This window comes from Mytilus edulis, chromosome 13 (assembly GCF_963676685.1).
Source record: "Mytilus edulis chromosome 13, xbMytEdul2.2, whole genome shotgun sequence".
NCBI classification, from domain to species: domain Eukaryota; kingdom Metazoa; phylum Mollusca; class Bivalvia; order Mytilida; family Mytilidae; genus Mytilus; species Mytilus edulis.
The window spans coordinates 7187911-7198855 of record NC_092356.1 but is presented as its reverse complement, the minus strand read 5'-3'; the positions used below and the strand labels follow the sequence as shown (position 1 = coordinate 7198855).

Here is a 10945-nt window from a genome sequence, read left to right as displayed (position 1 = left end):
TTTTATCATTTTGTAGGTAGTCCTTTCACTAACGTAGGGCCTACTGGTCCGAAACACCAAGTACAGCGGGTACATGGAAAATTTCACAAAGAAGGAAGTGGATACAAAAGTGATATCTACATGTCACAAAACTCTTCCATGTTTACTCGCACTTTGTTATCCAAGGTTTTAATTATCTGACGGTAAATTTTATTCTCTCGTAGTAACTGTTGTATATCGGGACATTTGTTTATCTTTTTACTGATACTTTCAAACGTTACTACGTTGAAAGAAAATCGTTGTGGTTAATGTAACTTTAACTATGCAATAAATATGTTTTTGGTTTAGGTCGTTCAACTACATTGAAACAAATCATTTTAGAGGTTTGCTTATATTTTTCTACGATCAAACAGTCCAGATTGAGAAATATAGAACATAGTCATTTTCTTTATGAAGTAGTCTCCGACTGATTAGTAAAGAAGTCATGCATACAAAAATGGTAAGTCTTCGGATAAACAAACTTTATTATGCAATTAATTTAAAAGTTTTCTTTAAATATTTCGTCCTCGAAAAAATAATCATTCAGTTGACTGTTAAATTAAATATTTCAATAATTTAGTAGATTAGTATCAATAATCATCATTATTCCATATTGACAGAACTTTATTAGCTTTTTTTTATATATAAATTGGATTTTGAATAAAACAGCATATTCATCTGTCGAAAAAGTATATCCACCGCGCAAAACATCGAGCGCTTTTAGTGCATAACATCAATTTTTATTTCTGTAAGTAAACGCGATGAGACGTAGAAACCTATAAAGCTTTTATCATCTTAATAACTTTGAGAACAAGTAGTACCTATATAAAAATTCATAGTTTTGTAAAATGTAAATGAATAGACAACTTTCGAGTTCGATGCATTTCCGTCAAAAACTCTGGTTTTGGTGAACGTCATTTGTGCGTTTAGGGGCGTCGTCACTTCCATTCCAATGTTGAGCGAGTGGTTGGAAAACTATAATTCTATATTGTACGAATTATACGACAAATTGAATTATCAAAATTGACAATCGGCATTGATGTCATTAGGGAATTGTCATTAAGTACCTACAGAACAACCATTATTTCTAGTTTATCCTGCACAATGACGATCACCAAGACGCTTGATGAACGTAAATAGTGCAGGGATACAGGCGACCCCCTCTATCTGGTAAATGACGTCATAAAGGCGTGTATAATTGACGAGTTTTTTCCGGTGACGGATGAACTCGAAAGTGGTCTATTCATATAGATATTGCCGTTAGTTTAATTCATTTATCCATTCTAGCTCATTATTGTAAAAAATCAACTTTTGTATTTATTTGTTGAAATAATATTCTTTTTTTACAGATTTTTCAATTATTTTTCATACTTGGTGTTTTGAATCTGGTAAAATGTCACGCGGGATTTGATTGTTACTGCAACCTGAACCACCCTGAAGCCTTGATATTTAACTGTCCAAATGGACAAGGATTTCCGATAGCAGCCTTACGGTTACCAATGCATGATATCATATACAGGGATGTAGATTTACAGTCGCCATTTTGTGTGCCTTTACTGGTCAACATACAACCACAAGGAACATGGGTTCCAGTTTATACCAAGGGCAAGGTTAGATAAGTGTGTTTCTCTCGTAACAAATAATTTGAAAATGCAATTGCAAGTGTATATTCAAAAGAACTTAATAGTATGGTATTTTCTCATTGTTGAAGGCCGTACAGTTGCTTATAATTGCTTACATCCATTTCGTTTTAACTTTGGTGATAGTTGTCTCATTGGCATGCAAGCATATTTAATACATAAACATGCTTTTAATTTTAGTTTCTTGTGTATAATTCGGAGTTTAGTATGACGTCCATTATCACTGTACTTGTATAAAAAAAAATGTAAGGGGCCAGCTAAAGGACGCCTCCTGGTGCTGGAGTTTCTCGCTACATAGAAGACCCATTGGTGGACTTCGGCTGTTGTCTGCTCTATTGTCGGGTTGTTGTCGCTTTGACACATTCTCCATTTCCTTTCTCAATTTTATACAACATTCCATTAATTTTATATAAGTTATTATTTTGTAGTTTAATAAGAGTAAAGGGCAGAAAAACATGTTGGAAGACGCACGCGGTCAACACTTTTGCAACCATATGACATTAAGGAAGCTTTCAAATTTTTCAATTGCATTTCAAAGACAAAACATAAAAATTCGTGTTTTCGTTTGTTTTAATTTTAATATTCACCACTTGGATATAAATGTGTGTGAAGGTGAAAATGGTATTTGTTTAAAGTATATAAAGTAAAAATTGGTTTGAGGAAACCTCATATTATTGTCAGTACACATTCGGCCATCCAATAAAGTTTTCGTCGCATTTTTTTTCGGGAACTTAACAGAGCACCTTAAATTTAGTAACGTGCTTCAAGGCAGTATGCTATACTCTGTAAAAAAATTTCACATCAATTGCTCATCAAAACCCTCCAATTTATCGAGCATTTATATTGCTGGTATCATTAATGAGAAATCGTAGCTCACAGTTCGTTTTGCTATATTTTGATTCTGTGGAATGTTATTGAACATGACCTTTCATAGGAAGACATCTCTTGTGGCGAATTGTCTCTTTGGCAATCATACCACATCTTCTTTTTTATAATAACAACCAATACTACAACTCTCTGGTCATAGCACACGGTTTATTTATTATGGAAATTGCTGACTATTTGTACTATAGAATATAACCTACCTCTAAGTATTATATTTCAGCTTGGTTATTTGAATAAAGATGCTGGTTTTACACAAATGAAATGTCCTGGAATGTTGACTTTTAGTCCAAGTGAGTTTATCAGATGGTCTTATATACTTACCAGTTGATGCACACCTCAAGATACGGGATTTTCTCGCTATATTGAAGACCCATTGGTGGCCATCGACAGTTGTCTGCTCTTTGGTCGGGTTGTTGTCTCTTTGATGTCTCTCATATTCCCCATTTCCATTCTTAATTTTATTAATTGAAATGTATGATGAAATTTAATTTACATATAACTTGATCGTATTAATTTAAACATCAATGGATCTAGGAGACTATGAAAATATATTTCAAAAAGTAATAAAATTATGTAAAAAGCGCAATACATATTACGAACAATGGACATCTTACACATAGGCGGATCCAAGGGGCTGGGGACCCGGGCTCCCCTCCCCCCCCCTCTTTTGTAGGAAAATTTTGGTTGATTATATAGGGAATCACTGAAGCATGACTGGAGCCCCCCCCCCACCCTGAGGTCAGTCAGCGCCCCCCCCCCCCCCCTTTATGAAAAGTTCTGGATCCGCCACTGTTACATGTAATTCCAACGCAGTCCCGAGATCTATCATCATATCTCCAGTTTACCATACATGTATTTCCTTTTAGATCTACGTGTAGAGGTCAACAAACGGTCCAATAACTATAAATTATATATTAAAAAAAATTAACTTGATGAATCAGTATGGTAGTTAAACCTTTATGATAATATAATTATAACTTAAAAATGGGAAATAATAAGTGCAAGATTTTTTAACCAAAGAAATAGTAAACAAGAGGATATGGGTTATCCATCAATGACACAAAATCAGTACGTGCACAGCAAAAAAAAAACACACACACAAAGAGCAAAGGTATAGTGCATTTATTGCTGTTCTTCATTTCAAAGTCACAGTGAGGCCCATTTCCTTCATTTCTCTAAGGTACATGTACAGACAGCAGTAGAACAAGCAAGAACTCGTATAAACTCAGACAAACCCAAAATCTACTGCTTCCTATAAAACATCATAAACAATAAAAGCCTGGCAATATCTTTCAGCAGTTTATAATTTCAAACAAAAAACATGACTATTTTTTTTTATTGTAGATGTATATTAAAGGTATTGGTTTACTTTTTCTTAGATTCACTAATGAAGTCTCCTATATGTCAACACCACATAATTAACACTCCAGGTATGTATATATGTAGAGAGAATTAATTTGATTTTGATTTTTTTTGTGTTTTTAACGCTCCTTTTAAGCACTGCCTTTGGGCAATTTTGTGGCGGCCAGTTGACAGACCTTCAATTGAAAATCTGACAATCCTAGTCTATTAAGATTGTAGTCCAGTGCATACGCACAACCGGAGGTCGAACTCACAAACTCAGTGTTGACTGGCTAGTGATTACAGTAGTAGTACACTACTTAGACCACTCGACCACAGAGGCCCTGGTATAAAATACGTTACATGCATTGCCAAAAGCGTTTGTGGTCGGAAGTTTTCAATTTATTTGTTTCTACTTTTAAAGAATTTTAATGCTGCACACATCATCAGATATTTGTCGTTGACATTATTGAAATTTGTTGTTTTCTGTTTTCAAAAAGGAAATTACAAAAATACCGATCTCAGAGGAAAATTCAAAATGGAAAGTCTGTAATCAAATTGCAAAATCAAAAGCTCCAACACATCAAACGAATGGATTACAACTGTCATATTCCTGGTTTGGTACCGGTATTTTTTATGTATGGTGGATTGATTCAGCTTTTATAGCTAGCTAAACCTCTCACTTGTATGACAGTCGCATCAAATTCCATTATACTGACAACGAAGCGTGATACTGGTTCGTTATAGTTCCATTGTGTACGTTGTATACTCTGTGTTAAACGTATACGACATTATTGTGTACGTTGTATACTCTGTGTTAAACGTTATACGACATTATTGTGTACGTTGTATACTCTGTGTTAAACGTACACGACATTATTGTGTACGTTGTATACTCTGTGTTAAACGTATACGACATTATTGTGTACGTTGTATACTCTGTGTTAAACGTATACGACATTATTGTGTACGTTGTATACTCTGTGTTAAACATATACGACATTATTGTGTAGACATATAGGTATAAATGTATAATTATATGATTCATAAGTAACCTGGGCCAATATGACAAAACTAATTAAATTAAGATTTGTACCGAGCGGACAGATTTTTCTACATATCCTACGATAAATTAGTTCAACGATCAGATATCCTAACTTAAATGGTTTTATGCAAATCAGCCAAGAAAGTTAGCCACCATCGTGTAACCAGTTCAATCACGTGACGTATTGCATTTGACAGGTTGTATTTGACAGTAAGAGTCTGTTGCAGGCTTTAAGTGGTTGGTGCAGTTTACTGCAATGCCACATACATTGTACGTCATTTTACCGTTGTCATCCATTCTATAAACGAACGATATCTTATTGATTCGCACATGTATGAGTATTCCAATCTCAAATGAAAACTTAAATGACATGTAATCTTAGGCCAAATCATACTTATAGTTTTATACTTTAAAGTAATTGTTTTAATGAGTATTTGTCCTGTTTAATTTTATAACATGATATATGAGAGATAACAGAGAACATTTAATACACATTGTACTTACGGTGCAGTGCGGTGTATCCGCGCACCTAAGACTTATGACTTCACTTCATTCAACTGATAAAACCAATAATTAAATAATTTTGAGTGAACACATTCATAACATACTTTTATTTCATAAAATATTCTGTTTGTATGGTTTCATCCTCTAGATTTTGTGTATTGTGTGTCCAAAGTTAGGGAAACCCCTGTTCTGAGAGTTCCTCCAATGTCCGGTGATGTCGCGCATGCCTTCCAAAAATAGCTTATTTGGAATAAAGGAAAGATTTTATACTACGAAATATAGCTGAGTTTATACCAAACACACTTCCAAGCTTAAGGATGCAGAGCAAAAATTATTTCAATCTGATATTAATTTGACTTAAATAAAACAAATTTTATCTGATGATGTAATTTTTTTAATGGAAATTGACCAAATATGGTAAATCACGTGATTGCAGTTATTAATGAATTCTTGAACTTATCAATTTTATTCTTTTTTTATCCCTTCGGAAGGCTAAAACAATAACAAGAACGATTTTGTATGTGTTACTGAGTTGATATGACGAAATCAGCTAATGCGCAATATCACGGGCCGCGTGGACACTGGGGACTCCACTGTAAATAGATATAAATAAATCGGGTGGGGGTTAGAGGTAAATGTCATTTGGGTGATAACCAAACTATAACAAAAAGTATAGAAATTTCTTTTGTTCGTATTTTTGTGGTTTAATTTCTGAAAGATTTACATAAATATTAAAGTATAACAATTATTTACGGGATTCTATCTGTCATGTATTTATGTTTGTCTTTGGTTTCTAGGATTGAGCGTGACTGGAAACCAGAATGGTGGTCCCGTTACCATAACAAGTGCAACTACTTCTAGTCCTCTAAAAACCAGCTGGATTAAAATTCCTAATAAGCCGAGAACACCTCGACCAACTCAACCAGCTCCATCCACAACAAAGTTACAATGGCTCAAAATAACATATCCACATAGACCTACACCAGTCTGGCAACATGTTGGAGGGAAGGGTAATAGTAGTGGTAAGCTTGTTTATAATACTTTTGAGATGATTCATTATTTAAATGTGTCAACTCTCATTTGTTACCCACTGTGAATCATCATCATCGGATATAGGTACTCCTGTTTGTAATACTTTTGAGATTATCCATTATTTAAATGTGTCAACTCTCAATTCTTCACCACTGTGAAGCATCACCAACGGATATAGGTACCCCGAGGCACAAATTTACTGATAGCAACCAGCTATGAATATTTACATATAGTATATAAATGAAGATGTGGTATGATTGCCAATGAGACAACTCTCTACAAGAGACCAAATGACACAGAAAATTAACAACTATAGGTCACCGTATGGCCTTCAACAATGAGCAAAGCCCATATCGCATAGTCAGCTATAGAAGGGCCCGAAATGACAAAAGTAAAACAATTCGAACGAGAAAACTGACGGTCTCATTTATGTACAAAAATGAACGAAAAACAAATATGCAACACACCAATAGACGACAACCACTGAATTACAGGCTCCTGACTTGGGACAGGCACATACATACAGAATGTGGCGGGGTTAAACATGTCAGCGGGACCCCAACTCTCCCCAACCCTTGGACAGTGGAGAAACAGTACAACACAAGAACGAAATATAAGAATCAGTTCAGAAATGTCTATTTAACGAGTTATGACAATTGAATGAGACAACTATCCTTTTATAAGAATGTAAGTCGGGATTTGGAGTTTCCCATCATTTCAAAAAAAAAGTAATTTTTTCAATAAAATCCATCAAACATGTTACATTAAATGTTACACAAGAAAATAATGATAAGATCGTCTAAAAATGTAATAAATTATCAATTCATGTTAAAAGTGATAAGATGATTTTTTTGTTTTTGTTAAAGCAAGGTGTTTTGGACCTGACGTTGAAACCGACGTCCAGAAGAAGCAGTCTATATTTTACCATCTATCTCGCTCCTGCTCGTCAAATGGTGTAGCGGCCGATGAAGTCACGGCAGCTAAATACTGTTCTGCCCCGGAGCCTAAGAACTGGATACCTGGAAAACAGGTAAGAAATAACAAAATGTTCAGAAAAGACTTTTCATAATGTAAACAAACAAGAATATGTATATGCACTTGAGAATTTTTATTGTACATGAAACGTCAAGTTAACCCCTTAAATTATTTGAATAGTGTGTGTTAAAGTTCATCATATGAGTAAGAGTCTATAGAAATTTTGTCCAGCAATTTGTGGCAAGCTGTGGCTAAAAACGTGAAACAGATTGACAATGGAACAATGGAAAGACTAACGAAACGAAACTCAATGACAGATAAACTGACTGATATCCCTTCTCTGTATATCGCCTACTTCAGAAAGTAGGCGTAGATTCAATATCAACGTAAAACCATTTCTTCATAGCGTTCCGTCTGCAAAAGACTCACCAGTTATTCTCGACTAAAAATGGTTAAAGACCACACAGCGAACGATGTTGAAGTGCATAGAGGACCACAAATTCCGAAAGATACCAAATGTTTGGTTGCGTTCCATGGCAACGGGTCATTACCCTCTGACATTTATCACCGGAGGGTCACTAGTATGTTGATTTTGTCGTGTTATATTTGGTTATATCATTTAGTCAACTGTATACATACATTATATTCGTGTTTATTGTTGGTTTTTTTTCTTCTTCTGTTACAGATATATAGCAACTGTAAATCAATTCCAAAGTACACACCCGTCTCTACGTTTACAACGGGAACAGCCAACGGTGACGGAACAGCCATCTTCTTAGAGTGTACACCAAAGGGAACAATTATGGTATGTCATTTTAAATATTAATAATTACCATTTATAACTATTTTTATGTTTGTATTTGTAATTCTGTATTTTATGTGTTTGTATTTTTGTTTGCTTGACCCATATGGGTGTGTTTTGCAAAGAAAAGTAGTATTTAATAGATATAAGAAGATGTGTTACGAGTGCGAATGAGACAACTCTCCATCCAAGTAGTTAACCATTATAAGTCAAAGTACGGTCTTCAACACGGAGCCTTATTGGGGTCATTTGTGGCCTTTATAGCATGCCGTTTGGGGAGAGGCAAGACTCCGTGTTGAAGACTGTAATTTGACCTATAATGGTTAACTACTTGGATGGAGAGTTGTTTCGTTGGCATTCATACCACATCTTCTTATATATATATATATTTATTAGATAATAATTTGTATATGCAAAATACACCCATATGGGTCAAGCAAACAAAAATACAAACATATCTGATACAGATAGTGAAGAATTACAAATATAAACATAAAAAACATAGTTATGAATCGTTATTATTAAAACAGGAAAATCAACGGTCTAATCTATATAAAAAATGAGAAATATTTATGAACCACATCAACAAACGACAACATCTGAATATCAGGTTAAACGACGGGTGCCACGTGTGGAGCAAGATCTGCTTACCCTTCCGGAGCACCTGAGATCACCCCTAGTTTTTGGTGGGGTTCGTGTTGTTTATTCTTTAGTTTTCTATGATGTGTCATGTGTACTATTGTTTTTCTGTTTGTCTTTTTCATTTTTAGCCATGGCGTTGTCAGTTTGTTTTAGATTTATGAGTTTGACTGTCCCTTTGGTATCTTTCGTCCCTCTTTTAAACACATTTTTTCAAATAATCAGTCAGGATATCTGGAGCATACTTTGTTTGTTGCTGTTTGTTTTGTGTTTGTTTTAGTTCTGCAGACAAATACCGGCTTGTGTAATTGTAAACGAAGTGTATGTAATATATCATTCTGTTGGATCCACAAAAAAAAGCTTTTTCATGTTGTTACGTGTATATAAGAAGATGTGGTATGATTGCCAATGAGACAACTCTTCATCTAAGTAAGTCAACTATGAGTTTGACTGTCCCTCTGGTATCTTTCGTATCTGTTTTTAAAAGAAAACCATTATAGATGAAAGTACGGTCTTCAATACGGAGTCTTGGTTCACACCGAACAGCTCCTATAAAGGGCCCCAAAAATATCATGTGTAAAATTATTCAAACAGGAAAACCATACATACATATATTATATATTGATAGTTTTGATGTATATATTGTTGGTAGCATAAAGACTAGTGACAAAGATTAAGGACAAATTGAAAATAGATACAGAAGGTATGTCCTGTAACAAAACCCGGCCGGGATAAGGTCGGAGAAATTTAGAGTGCCATAGAAAAATTTGGGTATATTGTATAGGGACAGAAATAAAGCATTGTATCATGCCATCTACAGACCCTCAAAGAATTTTACACGAGTTCTTGACGTGTAGATAGTGTGGCACTCTCGTTACAAGAGACATTGGCCTAAACGCCCCCATTCTGACCATACGTGGCTGCGTAATTGTACATCCCGCACAGCCAAACAGACGCCCCATATTTCTATTCCCCAGTCACCCTTTGGAATTATATTGATAATGAAGATATTGCAAAACTTTTATTGTTTTCATTGCAGGTTGTCAGGCAGACATGTAAAAGCAAAATGTTGGAACTAGTAGAAATAAGTCCGACTCTTGATTTGTTCGTTGTTGACTGGTAATACCACTTTTTGCTATGCCTACGTTCAAGACTGAAAGTGAACTGAATTTGAATGACCATTGTAATTTTATATATTGATCGTTTTATAGAATGCGATGTGTCAAAACTGCTATTTATTGTTTATTCACTAAGTGACAGATTAAATTTTAGATAACATTTATAATTAAATATGTATATTTGAATATCTCAGTGCTAAAAATGCAGGCTGATGTTGCTTTTTTATGGCCCACCTACGATAGTGGAGGGGCAGTATGTTTTCTAGTTTGTGGATCAGTTCGTCCGTTCGTCCGTCCTGCTTCAGGTGAAAGTTTTTGGTCAAGGTAGTGATTGATGAAGTTGAAGTCCAATTAGCTTGAAACTTAGTACACATGTTTCCTATGATATGATCTTTCTAATTTAATTGCCAAATTAGATTTTGACCCCAATTTCACAGTCCACTGAACATAGAAAATTATAGTGCCTCGATGATCTCGTTGTTTGCCTCGAGTGCGTGAGGTCATGTGCTCGAATCCCGGCCGTGTCTAAACAAAGACTTTTATATTGATATTTGCTGTTTCTCCGATGAGCACGCGGCATTGATCAGTTTGAGTAAAGACGGCTTTATGATGTGTACATTATGAGGTAAAAGCAAACGTCAAAATCTAGAACGTTTAATTAGCATATGACCTTGAGCTCAATTTCAAGGTCATAAACCAAGGACCTCAAATCAAAAGACTCTAGTCCTCTACTTTATATTGTTAAAGATATAAAAAGGGGGGAAAACTCGCGTCAAGTGTCTACGTACCCTTTCGACTAAAATGTATGTGTTACGACATGTCGTAACTAACAATTTTGTGAAATATTTTGTCGATATTTTAAATGATTTTTGAAAATAAGAGTTAACAAGGGTAAAATTTTAATCATAACCTTGACCTGTGACCTTGACCTCATTTTCATTTTCTT

General features: G+C 34.8%; 1 protein-coding gene across 1 annotated transcript; it reads left to right on the top strand.

Annotated features, from left to right (window-relative positions):
- Positions 1 to 289: 289 nt before the first annotated feature.
- LOC139502021 (uncharacterized) lies at positions 290 to 10206 on the top strand. Its single transcript, XM_071291339.1, has 8 exons — positions 290 to 478; positions 1368 to 1628; positions 2764 to 2833; positions 3923 to 3973; positions 6231 to 6455; positions 7332 to 7495; positions 8126 to 8245; positions 9921 to 10206. Exons 1-8 carry the CDS (start codon positions 464 to 466, stop codon positions 10002 to 10004), a joined length of 990 nt encoding a protein of 329 aa, XP_071147440.1. The 5' UTR covers positions 290 to 463; the 3' UTR covers positions 10005 to 10206.
- Positions 10207 to 10945: the final 739 nt, after the last annotated feature.